The 20689-nt window shown below is 40.6% G+C and overlaps 1 protein-coding gene across 2 annotated transcripts in view; it reads right to left on the bottom strand.

Moving 5' to 3' along the window:
- The window catches only part of NELL2 (neural EGFL like 2), a 327688-nt gene that overhangs the window by 126049 nt on the left and 180950 nt on the right, over positions 1–20689 (bottom strand). For both annotated transcript variants that reach the window (XM_081083919.1, XM_081083918.1), the window contains exon 14: positions 20469–20594. In XM_081083919.1, coding sequence (XP_080940045.1) covers positions 20469–20594 — 126 coding nt within the window. The remainder of the gene's footprint in view (positions 1–20468; positions 20595–20689) is intronic.

Here is a 20689-nt window from a genome sequence, read left to right as displayed (position 1 = left end):
GGATTGGGAAGAGGCTATTTAGATGGAGTGGGAATATTTAAGTCAAAACCTTAAAGGATGGGGGAAAAAGACAACTGTGCAAAAGGAAAGGGAGGAAAACTGTTCCAAGTGAAAAATAGGAAATCCTGGAAGAGGTTTAGCATTTCTTTCAGAATAAGGAGAGGTCAATGAGATGAAACATGAGAAGCAGGACAGAGACTGGAATGAGCCAATGCAGGAGAGGTAGGGAGGGGCTGCACCATAGGTTTCTAATGGGAGCCATTGAATGGTAATAAGCCAGGGCATAATATGGGCCATCTTTCTATTTAAATGATTGCTCTGGCTGCTGTACACAGAACAGATTAGAGATAGCAAAGGTGAAAAGCCAATGTAATGGTGACAATAATGGGGTGAGTTAGACTTGTATAATGAGGGGAGATAGCGACAAGGGTCTGGAGTTGAGCTCCTATTTTGAAAACTAAAACCAAGGACATTTAATTGAATTGGGTATGGGAGTGAGCAAGGAATCCAGTGGCCTCAATGCCTTCAGCAAATGGGTGGTAGTGGAGGCAAAATGAGGTTAGGCTGGGACAAAAATGTTTTCTTATTCTGAATTCCAACTTGTCCTTGGCTACAATAATCTCTTCTATAGTTGAATAAAAGATTAGAATTTCATAGTATTTCATTAGCCATATGTTATTTTACAGCCAGCTTAAGCATGTAACACGTTTAATACTTACAATATGTTTATAAGGTGGGTATAGTTTCTCCATTTTACCAAGAGAGAAGAAGTCTCAGGAAGCTATGGTACCTGGTTGAATTTTCCAGGTAGAAAGTGATAGGTCCCTTCCCACACCCCTTACCTCCTAACTCCTAGCTAATGTTTTTCTCCTCATTTCCTTTCCCCCTCATTTTTCATCCATCCTTAAAATTTTATACAAGCAAATGGTCATAGCACATTGCTTATAACTCTGTTTAGCAACCAATTAATATTTTTTAAAAATATATTTTATTGAATTTTTACAGAGAGGAAGGGAGAGGGATAGAGTTAGAAACATCGATGAGAGAGAAACATCGATCAGCTGCCTCCTGCACACCTCCTACTGGGGATGTGCTGGCAACCAAGGTACATGCCCTTGGCTGGAATCGCACCTGGGACCCTTCAGTCCACAGGCCGATGCTCTATCCACTGAGCCAAACCGGTCAGGGCTTAATATTTTTATTAATTTTAATTACCTCCTCTTATAAATCACAAAGTCCCCGATGGTATATGTCTTGTATATATATTTGTATCATTCAAAGCATCAAACATGTCTCCCAAATAGCAGTTAATATTTTTTTAAAAAAACACTTATACCAGTATTGCTATAAATTTTAATATATATATGCATATTAAATTCATCTAATTCTCACATTGAATGTGAAGTATTATTTTCATTCCCATTTTATAGAAAAGAAAATGGAGTCACTAAGAGTTAAGTAACATTCTGAAGGTCACACAGTTAATATGCTGCATAATTAGAATTCGAACCCAGGTGGTCTGACTCCAGAGAGATACCTGTGAACAGTACTATACTGTCTACTAAATATGAAGTGCCAAGTTCAACTTAAGCAAAGTCAGAGAAAACTTGACCCAATGGAGCTTAAAATCACTCTTGATCCGTGTAGCTATTTTGATCGCTAAGTCAAACTACTACTAGGACACTTACAGTAATTCTCCTCCCTGAGTGGCCCTACCACTTAAAAGCTTACAAATTTTGGATGCTACTTAACATTTCTTAGCTTAATTTTCTTCATATGTAAAATAGGTATGATAATACTGATCTGATGTATAAATACTCAATAATTAGTTGTTTAACGAATGTCTGGCTTTATGAGTTCTGCTGGACATATCAAGGTACAACAGCATACATTTATTCTAATCATCTAGGAGAAATGTGAGGCTATAGGAAACCTAAAGCATGGAGGGAAATGCTGAAGAGTAGGTAGCAGTGTCACCTACACAATTCTTTTTTCAAATTATATTTATTGGGGTGACACTAGTAACAAAAGTATTCAGGTTTCAGGTGCACAATTCTACAACACATCATCTGGACACTGTATTGTGTTCACCACACCAAGTGGAGGAGTAAATGGCAGGGTCCGCTACCACAATTCTACCTGGTACTGATATATAACCTAAGGGACATGAACTTGAGAATGATGAGTCTTGGAGATAGTTTAAGTTCATAACTGCATGTTTTGCTCAGATAGCTGCACTCTGGGTATAGATTTGCTTTCCTTAAAATGATGGAAGAGGAGAGTAGCCAAACATTCTTTCCTCTTACTTAAGAAAGTTCCCCAACTTATAATAACTGAACTCTTCAGTAAGTTACTCAGCCTCTTTTAGACACAGCTTTCTCATCTGTGCAGCAGGGATATCTGCCTCATGGGTATGTTAATTAAATATCTTGCATTTGCAAGATGATAGCTATACATCCTGTATACAGTAAAGGCTGTCTAGCTCTAAGACCTATTCATGAATTCTGTTGATAAAACTACTGAAAACACAAAAATGCCTTGATTGTATGAATACCTTAGGAATCACTTGTTTGCTCCTCATTCTAACAGAGATAGGATACCAATTTTAGACAATTCAAGAAATATGTATAGAATTGACCACATTTTATTCTCTGGGAGTGAAAATAAAAAAAACAAAAAGCCTTTCTTCAAATGACATATAATTTAATAGGGACGACAAGTGAGTAAACAACTAACAACAAAACCAAACAGACTTCATTAAGAGCTATAGAAACACAGATGATGAAATCTTAAAAATGTCACACTATGACTAGGAGGTGAATATGAATCCACTTCAGCATCATGCATTAGCAGCTAAATTAACTTACACTTTCTAATGAAAAGATTCAAAGGAAATTCATACAGGTGATACCACGTTGATTGGGCCATGGAAGTTGAATAGCATTTCAATAAGTAAAGAAAAAGGTAAAGAAAGTTGTTTGGGCAAATAAAAGCCACATCAGCAAAAATATTCTCAGAGAACAGTATGATAAAATCTGCCATAAAGGGTTAAGTAGGGGGTCTAACATTCTAGCCAAATAAAAATCAAAGTAGCAATGCGATGAGGTTAATGAGAAACACTATTTTTTGTTGGTTGTCCAGCTCTTGTGTGGTCCATTGTGTGGTGTGAAGGGGAGAGGCCAGGAGCTGCAGCTCCTACTTTTAGGCAATAGAGCTGTTCGGTTTTCTTGCGGGACTAGGACGAGGCAGGGGAGTCTAACATGTGATAAAATCATAATCAAAGGGCAATGCCATGATGACTGACAACGTATAGCAAATGTCTTTGCATAACATAAACGTTCGTGTGTTCCACACCATTCGTGGAAAGCAGAATTTCATGATAAGGAACCAAAGGGAGCATTTCCCACATGTTGTTATAAAATTGAAGTTGTCTTTTGTATTTGAAGCTGACAGTATTGATGAGGAGACAGACAGTTGTTCCAGGATGTAGCTGAATGCCTGACCAACACCTCAAGTCAGGGGGTAACTTGTTCAATAAATGAGACAGGGGGACAGCCAGCTCAGACCATGGTGGTTTCTTTCTGTGACTGGTCATATCAGACAGTAATCTAAAATAACTTGTATGAGCTGGTATGTCAGTATTTTTCATGTCAATATCAGCTCAAATGTCCCCAAAGACTGAAGGTTCTCAGAACTCAAGAACATTATATGCTATTCTAGGATTCAGCTCTATTTGTCATGAGTAAGTGCACAGAAAGAAAATGGCATGGAAGATGATGCCATCCATGCCAAGATGGATTAAAAAGTATAAATAATAATGATAGTAATAATAATAATAAACTGTTACTAAATTAGCAATTGAAAAAAATTACAGACCATGAGATAGTAGAAGAATATCTGAAATGTCCAGGTAAAAAACAATGAAGGTTTGAACTAAGAGACAGTGAGAATAATAATAACGCCACCTTATCTATACTAATAAAAGGGTAACATGCTAATTAGACCAGAGGTCTTCCGCACGTCCTTCCTGACAAAGTTGGGGGTGTGGCTGGCCTGCAAACTGCCCACAGCCCCTCCCCAATCTGGCCCCAACTCCAGCATGGACCCCCACCCAATCCGGGGTTCCCTTTAGGGCAGGCCAGGTGGCCCCACCCATGCACCAGGCCTCTATCCTATATAATAAAAGGGTAATATGCAAATTGACCCCAAAGGCAGAACAATCAGAAGGACCGCTGGACCAGTCACTATGAGGCGCACTGACCACCTCTTGGTCCCTTTCCCCAGCCAGCAGGCTCTGATTGCCTGATGGCCACCCATAGCAGTGGCAGGGCTGGCGAGCGGGTGAGAACAGCCGTCCTCTCCATCTCTTCCTCCGGCCGTCAGGCACCGATCACCCAAAGGCGAACAGGCAACCGGGGGTAGGTGGCAGTGGGGGGCAGGGCCAGCTGCGGGCAACTGGGGAAGATGGCCCTGATTGCAGGCCAGGCCTAAGGAATTGTATCCATGCACAAATTTCGTGCACTGGGCCTCTAGTATTTTTATAATGCTTTGAAAGTTACTTAGCATTCTTTTATGTATAGTCTTACCATAGAACCTCACACCAGCCAAGCAGACTAAGTAGTAAGGACAATGTGAATGTCTTTTTCTCTCTCTTTCTCTTCCTCCCTCCCTCCTTCATTCCCTCTTCCCTTCCTGACTCCCTCCCTCCTCCCCTCCCCCTCTCTTTTCTTTGCCTAACCAGCATCTCAAACACCTCTTTTATTTTGGAAATATCATCCATTGTGTGAGACTAGGTAGGAGGCAGGGCACCCCTCCCACTATGGAAGCTAGAAGAAAGCAAGACACACCTGCCAACCTCTTGCCACTTGGTGACTAAAGCCTGGACATGTGATTAAAACTAAGAAAACTACATGTAGTTCTGCCCAGGAATTCTGAACGTAGAGCGGGTGACCGGAAGGGAAAGAGATAGTTAGAATTCATTTTCAGTGCTGTGTATCCCCACAGCATTCTGCAGCAGCCGCCAGCAGCAGGGTGACAACATCCTATGACTGCCCCAACTTGAAAAAACTGTTACAGCTTCGAAGGCTTCAGAGATGCCTTCATCTCTGCACATTTCCAGGCTGCTCTTCAGCTTTATGTGTATTCTTTATGCCACTCACACGTTTGCAGAAAATCCCTTTATGGTTAAGACAGACAGTGTTTCCTTTTACTTTCAACTAAAAGCCTTTATGACATACAAACCATATTTTCCCCCTGTTTGCTGACAGGAAGCTGAGAGCATGGGAGAGAGTTGCCTGTGAGAGAGGGCAGTTGGTGGGCTCTTGCCACTATGCTCTTCCAGTTGCTTATCACTGGACTCACAGATTCTGCATAGAAATGTGGAAAGTTTTACTGCTAAAGGAGAGGTAATACCACTAACTAGAATGTGTGCAAAGAAATGCAAAAAAAAAAATTAAAAGCATCAATAATATCATCTAAGCGAAAGCTACAGGACCAACTCCTCTTGCAAAGAACTTGCAAGCAGTAACATACCCTCTTTCCCTAGTTAACTCACAGTGAAATCCTGCGGACGCTATCTAGGCATTGCATTCCCTCAGATAATTACATTCTATGTAAGATTTTGTCATCTTCCCACAAGCCATTTACTGCTACCCACTTTTGAAAAATATCACATCTATCAAAGAAGAGACTGGCCATTAGAAGACAAAATAACATCCAGTATTCAATAATTTCACTGCCAAGGTACCCTTTCTAGTTTAGCGACAAATTTTATGTGTTTCTTGGTCTAACAATTTCCTCTTTGCAATGAGTGAAAATTTTAGGACTTTTAAAAATTGGCTAACTGACACTACAGTATAATAATAATAATATATATATATATATATATATATATATATATATTGCATGTAACTGTACTGTTTAAGGTTATTATAGTTTAATTTCAGAAGGAAAATCAGTGCAGATGAATTCAAAATTTATTGACGTGTCTGATGGCTCTTCTGGGGCTTATGTCAATGTGAGTTATGAACTTAGTAGGAACGTGACTCATAAAGAAGACAAAGCTTTGACATTATTTTTGTATTAAAATCTCCATGGCTTAAGATGACCATATTTATGATCACTTTAATACCATAAATCATAGTTTGAAAACTAAAAGTACTCCAATTCACAGGTCAGGCAGATGCAGTAAGGGAGGGAGCCGACTGGCTGTGAGGATTCTGGCATTCGGTGTTTTCTTCCGAGAACTGTTGAGTCGGAGGAACTGGGGGATGGGGACTGGGAACCTGGAGAGGCCTCTTCTCCTAAGAGAGCTGCCACTATTGTCTGCATCTGGAAGCTGGGGTACAGCAATGCAGACCCCAAACTAATGGAGAAAGCCAGATTTTCATAATAAAATCTTTTGACTGTTTAAATGTTGGATCGTTAAAATGCCCCAAAAGTCAAATATATATTGCCACTAAGAGACAAACAAGGTCCACAGGTCATTAACTGGTGAGTGGATATAGTCTTGCTGGCATGGAGCCTTTCTGAATTTAAAGGTTATCCTCAGCAACCCTGCATTCCATCCCAAAGATCTATGGCAGTGATGGCGAACCTTTTGAGCTTGGCATGTCAGCATTTTGAAAAACCCTAACTTAACTAGGGTGCCGTGTCACATATAGAAATTTTTTGATATTTGCAACCATAGTAAAACAAAGATTTATATTTTTGATATTTCTTTTATATATTTAAATACCATTTAACAAAGAAAAATCAACCAAAAAAATGAGTTCGCGTGTCACCTCTGACACGCGTGTCATAGGTTCGCCATCACTGATCTATGGCAACAGCCATTCCCAACAACACACTAAGTCTACAAATGAACTTCTTCATAGTGCTTTCAGAGTCAGTGTCTGCCAACTTCCTTCCTGTTGTTAATTTCAGAAGGTTTAAAAAGAAAGGTAGATGAGAAATATACTACATAAACATTTGATTTACTATGTTTTGGGTAAATGTATGATCTATTTCTGTGTTAACTGTGTGTTTTTTGTGTTTACCAGAAGCAGACTAGGCGAATGTTAAAATAATGAGTGCCCCTAAATTTATACCAAAACCAAATACAAAAAAAGTACCTCAATCATTAAAGTGAGGAATTTTGCCTGGCTGGCATGGCTCAGTGGTTGAGCATCGACCTATGAACCAGGAGGTCAGGGTTCAATTCCTGGCCAGGGCATATGGCCTGACTGTGGGCTCGATTCCCCAGTGTGAGGCATGCAGGAGGCAGCCGATCAATGATTCTCTCTCCCTCTCCCTTCCTCTCTGAAATCAATAAAAATTTGTATATATTTTTTAAAAATTTGAATTGTTGCTTCTAATAATTAGAAAATAGATGGGAACTGAGAACAATTTTAAAATATCATTTTGGACAATTCAACAGTGTTAGCTAATAATTATAGTGTATTCATTTTCTATTGTTGTCATAACGACTTATTCTAAGCTCAATGGCTTGAAACCACATAAATTCATTATCTTATAGTTCTATAGGCCAGAAGCCTGACAGGTCTCCTAAGCTAAAATCATGATGTTGTAATCATGAATACAAAAACTGCATTCCTATTTGGAGGCTGTTTTCTTATTTATTCCAGCTTCTAGAAGCCGTTCCTCTAGAGTAGGGGTAGGGAACAACTGGCCCAGGGGCCATATAAGGCCCCCGAAATCATTTGGTCTGACCTTGCCAAGGCATTAGGGGTGAGTTAATGGAATGTTTGACCAAATATAGTAGACTAATCTTACCTAATAATAGACAAGTATGTAAATTGAGCGTACCTTTGTTACACTAACCAGCCAATCAGGAGAGTATGCAAATTAACCCAACAAAGATGGTGGTTAATTTGCACATGTAGGCATGAAGCAGCGGAGCGAAGACCGAAGGTGGCTCCGGCCAGAGCGAAGGCCTGGGTCCCGGGTGCTGTAGGAAAACCGGTGCTGGCAGCCAGGGGAAGGGAAAGCCTATTGCACGAATCTCTTTGTGCAACAGGCCTCTAGTTTTTAATAATCTTGTATGGTCCATGAATGATGTTACAAATATCCAAATGGCCCTTGGCAGAAAAAAGGTTCCCCACCCCTGCTCTAGCAGCTATTTTTGCTCATGGCTCTATCTTCAAAGCCAACAATGTTGCATCTCTCTGACCATTCTTTCATATCACATCTCCCTCTGACAAAAGTCAGGGAAAGTTCTTCTCTTTTAAGGATTCATGTGATTAGATTGAGCCCACTTGGATAACTAAGGATAATATCCTCATTTCAAGGCCTTTAACCTTAACCAGATTTGCCCTGTAACACATCACAGGTTCTGGGGATTATTAGGATGCAGGCCTCCTTGAGGACCATTATTCTGTTTACCACAAAAGGGAGCAATAATAACAACTATTCCTTTCAGGTGCTTATGTTCCAATTGTCATGCTGATTACTGTGCCTGCTTCTTCTCATTGAATTCTAAAAACAACATATAAGGTATGCACTATCATTCCATTTTAAAGATGAAGAAACGAAGGCTAGGAAGTTAGGAAAATTGCTCAAGATGACAGCTAGTAGATAGCAGAACAAGGACTCAATCCAAAAAGCCTAAATAAGCTAGTACCCATAAGCTAAAATACCACAGAATGTCTGTGGAGAAGAGGGGCCGAGGGAGATTATAATTTGATTTGAACTAACTAAACATAGAGGCTCCATGGACTGCTTAGCTATTTCCTATCTTGTTGTAGTTTGTTGTTGTTGCATTTCAGAACATTTAATGAGCATGTATTTGCAAATCTGTTGTATAAAAATGCCTCAGGTAGTAACTTAATGGTTACGATTTTATTCTAAAAAATTTTCTAAAATCAGATCTCATTAGGCCACACTGAAACTTTGCTTTCAGGGAGTTCCTAGAATATCAACACAGCATTCTGTCTTCTTTGAAATGAATTAACATATCACCTTGATTCAAGGTCATCATTGATTGTTAGACATATCATCAACTTAATAAACAGCTTTCTAGCACAAAGGAAAATAATATAAAACAAAAAAAAGCATAATAACTTCAATGTGCACACCTCAATTAGAATATGCACAAACTGAGAGAAATGTTCCAGAAACCCTATCTTGGAATGTTCTATGGGATTATCTGACTTTATCTCCTACAATTCCAGTCACACTAAACTTGCTATTATAAAACAACCTGTATTTTTGTATCCACTCTTCCTTCCTGCTGAAATGTCTCCTCTTCTGAGATGTCTGTTTCTGTCCTTAAACATCTCAATTTAAATGCCACTTGGTGATGCCTGCCCATAGCGAGGCTTAAGCCAGATCACTCACTGCCTTGCTGAGCTCCCAACAGCTCTCTGCACATTTCTTTGATACAGAATGTGCCACAATGTGCTGTAGTGATTCATTTCCACTATCTCTACCTATTAAGTTGAACAATAACACTACCATGCATCCATATCAAAGCTCTGGTGTAAAGAAAAGTAAAAGAAATGTGTGACACCTCATAAGTTTTCACAATCACTCATGCGCAGTTCTTACACAACACATTTTTACTTCTCTCTCTTTACTCTTATCCTTCAGTCTGGTGCTCTCTATCAGTATTTAGCTGAAATGGGTTAGTTCTGAACACTTTGTATAATATTCAATGTCTGTAGTAGGCAGCCTTTCATTTTTTTAAATATAGTTTTATTGATTTCAGAGAGGAAAAGAAAGGAGAGAGAGAGATAGAAATATCAATAATGAGAGAGACTCAGTGATTGGCCGCCTCCTGAACACCCCACTCTGGGGAATTGAACCTGCAACCTAGGTATGTGCCCTGACCGGGAATGGAACCGCGATCTCCAGGTTCATAGGTCAACACTCAACCACTGTGCCACCCCAGCTGGGCTAGGCAATCTTTAAGATGGGCCCCTAGGATCTCCACCTCCTGATATCCATGCTTTTGTGTAATTTGGTCTTTAGTATGGGCTGGACATAGTGATTTGCTTATCACCAGTATATTACAGCAAAGGTAATAGGATGTCACTTCCGCAGTTAGGTTACAAGAGATGGTGATTTCCATCAGGCTAGCAGGCTCTCTCTCTTACTACCTTTGATGAAGTAGGCTGCCATGTCAACAAGGCCCTATATCAACAGCCAGTGAGACATTTAATCTGCCTTATAGGTAACCTTGGAAAAATCCTTCCCTAGCTCTTGAGGACACTTTGATTGCAGCCTTATGAGAGACCCTGAAGTAGAGGGGACCCAGCTATTCCATGTCCAGATTCCTGACCCACCAACACTATCCTATATAATAAAAGCCTAATATGTTAAGTGTCCTGTCGTCTGGTCAACCAATCAAAGCATAATATGCTAATGATATGCTTAGGCTGCTCAACCGCTCGCTATGACGTGCACTGACCACCAGGGGGAAGACAGTTGACTGGTTGACCAGTCACTATGACGTGCACTGACCACCAGGGGGCAGATGCTCCAACCAGTAGTTTAGCTTGCTGCTGGGGTCCAGCCAATCAGGACTGAGCAAGACAGGCCTGACATGCCCTGGAGCCCTCCTGCTGTCCCTCTCTGGCTGGCCAACCTCCCGCATCCCTCCCTGGCCCTGATTGTGCACTGGTGGGGTCCCTCGGCCAGGCCTGCACCCTCTCACTATCTGGGACCCCTCAGGAGCTGTCAGAGAGCTGGTTTTGGCCCGATCCCACTCAACACAGGAGCTGCCCCCTGGTGGTCAGTGCACTCCCACAGGGGGAATGCCGCTCAGCCAGAAGCCAGCCTCATGGCTGGCAAAGTGCAATGGCAGTGGCAGGAGCCTCTTCCACCTCCATGGCAGCACTAAGGATGTCTAACTGACGGCTTAGGCCCGCTCCCCTAAGCCGTCAGTCAGACATCCCCTAAGGACTCCTGGACTGTGAAAGGGCACAGGCCAGGCTGAGGGACTCTCCCCCCCCCCCCGCCCCCCCACCACCAAGTGTGCAAATTTCATGCACCGGGCCTCTAATGAGACAATAAATATGTATTGTTTTAAGGTGCTAAATGTTGGAACTATTTGTTATGCAGTAGTAGATAACTAATACAATGTTATTCCCTTTGAGAAAAGAACTTGGTTTAAGCAAAAGGAAGCCTCTTATATGGCTTCAGACGTTATACGAAGAAAGTACCAATCACTGAGGTAGGTGTCAACTGCAGACGATGAAAGCACTATCCAAGCCATCAGTTTGGCTCTGCCTCACCCCAGCAGAAGCACATGGCAGAGACAAGGCTCTGGATTTGAGAGAAGAAACTCACCCTCAGAGCCCAGACCCATGATCTGCATGTGACACTGATGAGGTACCTTGGACTGGGGAGGAAATGAGTGCATCGACACCAGCAATGTCAACAGGAGGTTACACACCCATTGCCAGATCAGCTCGGCAGCACACCCATGGAGCACTGGAAAAGCGAGGAGGCACAGGAAGGTCACACTTCCATTCTGGCTCTCACGTCAAAGCCAACAATCAAGGGAGGAAATGAAAGGCATCTGCTGAACCTCAACTTCAATAACCCTGCCCTCCACAGCTGCCTGTTGCTAAGACACCGCTATTATTACACTCCTGGCATGTATAATCTTTTTATCCCCCATGTGCGTTTTCAGCTCTGTGCTTTCCATATAAAAATACAACTCAAATACTACAGCCATCTGAGACAAAGGTGAATTAGGGTTTCCTGACTAACCACGTCAAAGCAGGTGAGGCTGGCTAATGAGGCAGTGCTCAGGTGAGCTGGCACAGAGGCTGGCTGGTATGGACACATTCCACTGGGTGCTCCGATGATCAAACCACAGCCAGCTGGAGGTCAGACATGGGGACAAGGCTGCGCCGCGATGCCGCCTAAAGGCTCCGACAAGCCTGGAAACCGCTACGTCGGAGCTGACAGATTCAGATAGCACGTTCCTCTTTCCAAGCTTTTCATCTTATAAAGGCAATTCGGCTCCCTGGGCCTTGGAGCCCGTTTCATGAAGAGCTGGCTGCTAATTGTATGCGTGCACGTGTGTTTCAGGAAAGAGATAAGCACATTGCCTTGGCCTCCTCACCAACTGAGCAGACACGTCTCGCTTCTGTTCTCTGCAAGTTTTCCAGGCGTGGCCTGAAGTTTTCTAATATTAACCCTTCCTGGTAACGACAGTGCACATTCTCCTAGAGATGCTCTCTTGATTATGCATGCTTACAAATAGCTTTTCATTATGAATTCTTGGAGTCTCAGGGCTTGACATCTTAATTTTTGTAATCATGTTTATATTTTCAAATTACCCAATGATGACTACACAGTGTAATAATACTCAGTGAGCTACAGGAGATGAATGAGGCATCTTTTAGCATTAGGGGCCACATTTTACCTTTCTAAAACCGAAAGTTGTCTGATTTTCATCTTGGATGAAATATAGCACCATTTTACCGTATTTTGCAATGCCGACTCCAAAAGAACAAGATGTGGAGTGGCTGTTCATAAAAATGCAAAAGTCTTTCCCAATAGTCATGGCAACTAGTGTCCAGATGGCAGGATTGTCTGATTGCTGACTGTGATTCTTTAGAAAAGAAATCCGCATAGAAGCAGCAGGCTCCGAGAATCTGCCCTGCCTGAGAACTGGCCAGACTCTCTAATTCTTAGAGGCCATATTCTCTACTCTGGGCAGATTAGTATCCAGGGTAGGTCCCTGGCTGCATCTATCTCGCCCCAGGGTATCCCAACCTAACACTCATTCACAAGAACAATAGGAACCTCCCAGATCCTAGGGAAAATCCCCCTATGGAAGGAAGAAGTGCTACTCAGTTACACCAACGGCTCTCTTTCTTTTTACACCCGCTATTCACAGTGCATAATAAGTACAGTTGAATAAACAATAGCATGTTGAATCCGTGGCTCTGGCAAAGCTATCTGCTTTACGAAAATAATAACTCAGTTAGAAAATAACAGTGCCCGGTTGAAAGGGTCCCAGGGAAATAAGAGGAGAGCTTGCCTAATCGTAATAGTAACAACAATTATAGTAGCCAACACTTATTGAAGATTTCTCCTTTGCTAGGCATTTTACTAAAGATAAGCTGCCAAGGCATTTTACAAGTAACATAACCTTGTTTATATAGGATGTTTGGTGAAATCTGATATGCTTATTTTCACTTCCAGTTCTTTAGCCTTGTTTCTCTCTGATCGGTGTTTCTTGTGCACGCCATCCCCCTCCCCTGTCTCTCTGCCATTGTCCACAGTATTCTTGCTTCCTTTACTATTTATACACAGTAATTATCATGGCACACACACACAATGAATTATCTGTGTTGTTCTGTAAGTGCAATTTTGATAAATCCATCCAGAGCTATTTTTAAATACCTGAGAATACTAGTAAAGTTATTATCCATCCATACAATAAATTACCAGCTTCAACTTAAATTCTTTTTGGAAGAATGTGGAATAAAAAACAATAATGCTATTGCTGGCTTTCTGCAATACTATCTCTTTAAACACTTTATGCAAATTACCTTTTCTAGGATTGCTTGATAGGAAACTTGAGAGAAACATACCAGAGGAAGCCCTTTGAGGAAGGGGCACGCATGGGTTACAACTGACTGAAAATCTTTGCTTCAGTTGCCCAGTAGCAAATCCTTCTCTGTAACCTTTTGTGCATCCCAATAGTACCCCAGGCTCTTTAAAATGCTAGGAAACCAACAGTAAAAACAAAACAAAACAATAGCATCATAAAATCAATGACTCTTCTCCATAAACACCAAACTAAATGAGCCTGACACATAGGATGGCCATAGTGATTTAAAAAAAAAAAATAGTGACCATGTTAGAGCAAAAAAAGTAACTATAGGATCATAAAATGTAAGCACTAGGAGTATTCAATGCTATAAAAAGTTAAGTCCTTTTAGAAGTAAAACTCCTTGGGGAACACCACAGGAGGCTCTTTAACAACAAAACTCAAGTATCAAGTAGAATTCCTTGTGCTCAGTTTAGACACTTTATGGACCTTCTTTGGTATGAGACCTGGACCAGAGCCAGCATCAGAAGGACCCGGGTAAGAGAAGCAGGGGGTCAGTCGAAAGCACATTGAGCAGGCATTAGGATAGGTGTTCAAAGGGCCCTAAGCAATCCCCTCTGCCACCTCTGCTGAGGCCTGCAACTGTGCCATTGCAAAATATTCCCCCGGCTGAGCTAAGAGGAGGTTTTTAATAAGGGAGAGGAGAGGAATGAACTTGAGGGAGAGTGGGCCTTATTGGGAAGGGTCCCTTTTGTCATGCCAAAGGCTAATAGGAGGACACTGGGCCCCCTAAGAAGTGAGCGAAGTGCCTAAAAGAAACCTGAAGAAAAATGCGAAAAGTTAAAAAAGAAAGTGCATAGCTTACAACTTTGATTGGGTGAACCTAATGCTGAATTTATCAGCCTTGGCACTGTTGGCATTTTGGGTCATGTAATTCTTTGTTATGAAGGGTCACCAGGGTGGGATAGAGATTAGTGACTCAGTCAGAAGGCAACCAGCAAAAAGCTCCTAGCTTTTCAGGTCCCAGAAAAATAAGATATTTTCTTAAGAGGATAGTTAGTCTAATAATAATATTATGGGATGTTTATCAGTATCCTTGGCCTCTGCCCACCAGATGCAGGTAGCAGCCCCCTTGCCCCTCACTTATGATAAGCAAAAATGTCTCCAGACATTGTCAAATAATCTCCGGTAGGTGGGAAGGTAAAATTGACCTTGCTGGAAAACCACTGTCCTAAAAAATGTATTTTCTCCCTATGCTGGACGAGACTTTTTCCATCCCTCCTATGGCCACCTTTCCCATTCTCCTGATCCTACTCTAAAGAACTGTACAATAGTGGGAAGACAGCAAGCTCCTCAACACACACAAGGAAGAACCGGAACTGTGTGCTTCTTACTATAATAATCGGAGACATATCAGGAAGATCTAAAATGAATATGTTTTATCCTTTGATAATTCCAAAATTATGGATTTTGTCTTTGCTTCTAGAAATTGTATTCTTTGCTCATCATATAAGACCAATTCCAAGAAGAGATGCCCAGCAAGATCAAACATATTTGCTGAATTTAATGAATGTTTATGTGAGGGACCCAAGAAAGCCATGTGTCAAGATAAGTTAACAAGAAACTTTGTTATGCATAAAAATTGTCTTTACAATCAGAGTTGCTGAAGAATGCCCTTTTAATATCTTGGCTCATGTGAACCAAACCCTTTCCTTCGCTTACATCCCCTTCCCTTTGTCTTTTCTCCCTTCCTTTCCTTCCCTCCTTCCCTTCTCTCTTTCTCTCCCTTCCTCTCTCTTTCTCTGTCCCTCCTCCTCTCCCCACCTCTCTTTTTCTTTCCTCTCTGAGAACAGGGAAAAAAAATGTGAGAAGTAGATTATGAAGACTTAATTAGGACAAAAATATACCTTCACTGGAAGGAAAATTATATTAATGAGTTCAGAAGATTATAAACTGCTGCATCATTTGTGTAAATGGCACAACTGAGTCATTAGTGTAATTGTATGATAGAGCCAGAGGCCTAGAAAATTGTGATTTATGTTTCTTCTATTGATTCTGATTTAGGATTATTATTATAAAATCTGTAGGGGAAAAATTTCTCTTAGAGTTAAGCTAATGAACTGAAACAATTGCTAAGAAAGGCAGTTTAATTAATGAATATTATAAATTGAATAATGTGTTTCTACATAAAATATAAATCTTTTCCCCTTATTTATTTTTTGGGTTGCAAATTAAACAAATGATGATGAATATAAAGAGGCTTATCTTCTGGCCCCTCATTGCCTCTCACAAACTGTATGAGTAATATTCATCTCTCTCAGCCTTGGTTTCCCTCTATTTATGAAAGTTAAGAGATTGGGTGAGATTATTCTTAAGAATTCTTCCATCTCCAAAATTTTATGATCACGAGGAAAATATAATTCACATCATCTGAAAGCGAAAGAAAAAATGGCAATTCTACCAACTATGGAAGGTAATTACTCTGTGGCATACATAATTTCTACCCCAGAGCTATAGGCTTATAAAGTAAAAAAAAGGCTTCTTTTATTGATCAAAGCTCTTGACTATAAAGTACAGGGTATTGCTCTTTGAGCCTTCTTTAAATTAGAATGTCTATGATTAATTTCAGATGGGGAAAGCAAGTTTGAGAGACCTCTGGGAACAGAGTTGAGCATGTCAGTGTTTTTAGGTTTTATCAAGGAGCTCTTCAATAGGGAAAAGGAGCAGGAATACAGAGGCAAAACAAAATCAGGACTCCAAGAGCTCAGCCGCAAACCAAAGAAGAGCTCTGCAGTGGCGTCTTCATATTTATTCTGGAAAGCCTCCTACTGCAAGGATGTATTTGTTACTAAAACTCAGAGAAAATAAAGCCCAATCTTTATCAGAGAACTGAAGTCCTGCTCTGGTCTTATGGAAGCTCATTTTTTTGTTGTTGTTGTTATTAATCCTCACCCAAGGCTATTTTTCCATTGATTTTTAGATAGAGTGGAAGGGAGGGGAAGAGACAGACAGACAGAGAAACATCCCCTGATTGGACTCGAACCCGAGACACTTCCGTCTGCAGGCCCATGCTCTCTACACACTGAGCCAAACTGGCTAGACCTTTTAGCCCTGAGGACAAAACCCCACCAGAAGAGTCATTTCTTCATGGTGTCTGTGCAGATGCTGATATTAAAGTGTGGGGAGAGAGGGATACAAAATGGTAAAAAAGAATTATTTTATTTTTCGTAGGAAAGCAAACAAGAATTTATTGACCGCAGCAAAAATAAACTTAGGGCAGTGAAACAGGAAGGACATAGAGGACGCAACAGGAGAGCCTGGGCTGGGCTGCTTGGCTCACTGGGAAGTCGGAGGAAACGGGGCCTTGGTAACAGGTTCGAAGGCTTAGTTAGCCCAGACAAGGTGCCTCTGCCCATTGTTTCCCTGGTTGCAAGTCTCATGGGGTCCCTTAGAGGTTAGGGGATACATGCCTGCGGGGGGGGGGGGGGGGGTGGAGGGGGGATGGCAGAGGAAAGGGAATGGCAGGCATGCTCCCTGGAGGGAGAGTGCCCCAAGGTGGTAGAATGTAAGCATCCACTTCCTTTCCAGGAACCCTGAATACGTGCCCACCCTGCATAGTCTAACATAAAATGTTTGTCAAAAATCACCTGACTTGGGACTACAAAATAAAATCCACTCATATTCCCTAGTAAACCCAGCTTTTGTGTAAAAATGTAAATTCTCATATTTGTAGACCTACTTGTAGCAGATAGGAAATTTAAGGTCAAGAAAGTCTCCCTTCTTTAAGTAGAAGCATAGAAAAATAGTGGTGCTAGTTGGAAATACTGGCATATCAGGAAGGAAATTCATCCATCATATGCCAGATCTTGAAATTCTTGGCTTTGGTTCCTGAGGCATAAAAATCATGGCCTGAACAGCTTTTCTTAAAATAAATTTGGTCTTCCTTCGCATTCCTACAAAGAGACACTTCATTTATACCATTAGGTACTTTGGAATCTCAGGGGAAATTTTTCCCAAAGTAATAGAAAATTAACAGTAATTTGTGGGATTGTGCTTGTAAGGGAAATGCACTGAAAGAGGTAAAGACAAAGCAAGAAATTGTCCGTAAGGGGTGACAGCTAAGCTGGTCCCTGAATTGACAGCCAGCAGACAGGCTTGGAATGGTAATGAACCCCTTGAAAATAGCCTGCTGCTGGGAAATGCTACTCATTCAACACGAGGCCCGATTGTGTGTCATGTGCTCTCACTCAAAATCTCCAACATTTTTTAAAAATATAAGAAAGCAGCCCAGGCGGCCTGGCTCGGAGGTTGAGCACTGACCTATGACCCAGCAGGTCACAGTTCTATTCCAGGTCAGGGTTCATGCCCGGGTTTCAGGCTCAATCCCCAGTCTGGGGCATGCAAGAGGCAGCCGATCAATGATTCTCTCTCATCATTGAAGTTTCTATCTCTCTCTCTTCCTCTCCCTTCCTCTCTGAAATCAATGTGTGTGTGTGTATACACACACACACACACACACACACACACACACTGAGTGGCCAGATTGTTATGACAACCCCATCAGTAAGTACTTTGTTGGGCCACCTTTTGCCTTCAATACTACGGCGATTCTTCTTGGCATTGACTCCACGAGATGTTGAAAGGTGATGCGAGGAATCTGACACCATGCCTGATGAATAGTACTGTCCAGTTCTGTGAGATTTGATGGTTGTGGAACCAGCTGCCTGATGGCTCTTTTAACTTCGTCCCACAAATGCTCAACTGGATTGAGATCTGGTGATTGTGGGGGCCACCTAAGCAAGGTAAAGTCTCCCTCATGTTCTTGAAACCACTCCTGCACAATACGAGCACCGTGGCATGGCGCATTGTCTTGTTGGAAGAAGCCATTTCCATTGGGATATGCCATCAACATGATAGGATGAACTTGATCAGAAATGATACTTAAGTATGTTGTGCTATTCAGACATTTATAATGATCTGGCCCTTTAGCAACTTCAGCGCGAAATTATAGCTAATTTGCCTACAAACGTCAGGTGGTCATAATAATCTGGCCACTCAGTGTATGTATGTATGTATGTGTGTGTGTGTATATATATATACATATATATATATATAAATTAAAAAAATAAGTAAATAATAAAAAGAATATAAGAAAACAAAGAATCACTAAGAAGCACAAAAATGTACACAGCTTTTTAAGTCCCTAAAGCCAAGGAATCAGAAAATTGCTGGTGCTCTTATTTTCAATGAGCACATCTTGAAATACCACACTCTGGGAGTGGCCATTTCATCTCAGATAGTTTTTTTGTTGTTGCTGTCAACCATTACTTTGGAACTAGACTTATCGATATTACCAATATTACCACAAACTGTGTATTTATTGAAACTTGTTCTTTTCTATTCCTTTTTTATGTAGAAAATATCTCCATAGTCCTTCTTCAAGACACTGCCACTAAGGGGGATTAAATTTTGTCTAAAGAAAAAGTGCACAATTTTTCCCATACTGTGGAAATATTTGGGATGAACTGACAAAAAAAAAAGCAAGAATTTGTAAATTCATTGGCAACTCTATATATTTTCTTCCCTCAGAATATCTTTGGTTATTCTCTATTGATTGGGAAGTCACTTCTCATTAATTTTTATTTCTATCATTTTTTCTATAAATACTATATTTGAATTTTGAGGCAGGCCCTTCCCTTTGCTCTAACTGATGAATGGGATATCAAGTAGCACACAGTATGATCACTATAATATAGTACTTAAAGGGGACACACCAATACAAAGGCATAAGGTAGCAGTTTTATTATAGATTCATATTATTACTGGGAAGTGTTAAAAGCCACTTTCCCTAGAAAACTCTAAGTATTCTTTACACATCCCTCAGATAAAAATTATAAAGTTGGAGGTACAGTAAAAAGTGATAAGAATAACATTTTAAGTGCTCTCCAGTTTTATGATTCTACATGTGTGTTTTTTTCTAACATATACTTATAAAAATAAAAAAGAAATTCAAAGGAATGTCTTATTTGGCACCCACATGTCCTCAGACCCCATAGTCTTCAAACTCCTCTTCCACACCATTTTCTTTCACATTCTACAGGTAGGAACCTATACAATATGAAGTTAATAAGTTGTCTTATCCCAGGACTATCTTAAAACATTATGAACACTCACTATATCCCTGAACAGGACTCTTGATAGTACTATAAGGTCCTGATATGATGTTTTATAAAACAAACACAAGCAAAAATTTTATGATGTAGTTATTCAACTGTACTACCCAAAGGTATGAAGAAGGTCAATTCTCTTTAATATTCCCACTTCCCAGCACTCCAAAATCTATTTCTTAAAGATATAAAATTATTTATGTTATTATTTCTCTATTCAAAAATCTACTCTCATTTAAAGGAGATTCTATTTATGGGTCGTTTCTCAGATTTGCCATAGAATTCACACAAGTATAAGTCCTGTTTGTGTTTAAAATTAGTATAATACTGATTTGTTTCTTAAGTTGATCTTTACCTTCCTATCAGGGAGTATAAAACTTTCCTCAGACTCACAATTAACTACCAAAATCAATACCATATGCTTTTAGCCCAGCCGGTGTGGCTCAGTGGTTGACCATCAACCTAGGAACCAGGAGGTCATGGTTCAATTCTTGGCCCAGGTTGCAGGCTCAATCCCCAATACAGGACATTGCAGGAAACAGCCGTTCAATGATTCTCTCTTATCACTGATGTTTCTATCTCTCTCTCTCTCTCTCCCTTCCTCTCTGAAATCAATACAAATATATTTAAAAAAAAAACAACAACAACCATATGCTTTTGCTTATGACTTGTTTTGTTGTAAGAGAATATTTATGGAAGACTTCTACAAAGTTAGAATTTCTTTTAGAAACTTTAAAAAGAAATTGAAGACATAGAAAAATATGATTTTATAAGGAGCCACTATTTACCTGTACATGAATAGTCATCAATCCTGATGTATCCAGTTTTACAGATGCACATGAAGGAGCCTGGGGTGTTGACACACATGGTATTCTCGCGGCAGTAATGGCGCCCTTCAGCACATTCATCAATGTCTGTGAAGAAAAGGTAGGGGAAAGAAGTCAATAGTGGCCAATATTCTAGAGCAGGGGTGGGCAACCCCTGGCACGCATGCCAAACATGGCACGCC

The sequence above is a fragment of the Myotis nattereri genome (assembly GCF_964212035.1).
Source record: "Myotis nattereri genome assembly, chromosome: 2".
NCBI lineage: Eukaryota > Metazoa > Chordata > Mammalia > Chiroptera > Vespertilionidae > Myotis > Myotis nattereri.
Note: the sequence above shows the minus strand (reverse complement) of the source record. Positions and strands in the feature narration are given on the sequence as shown.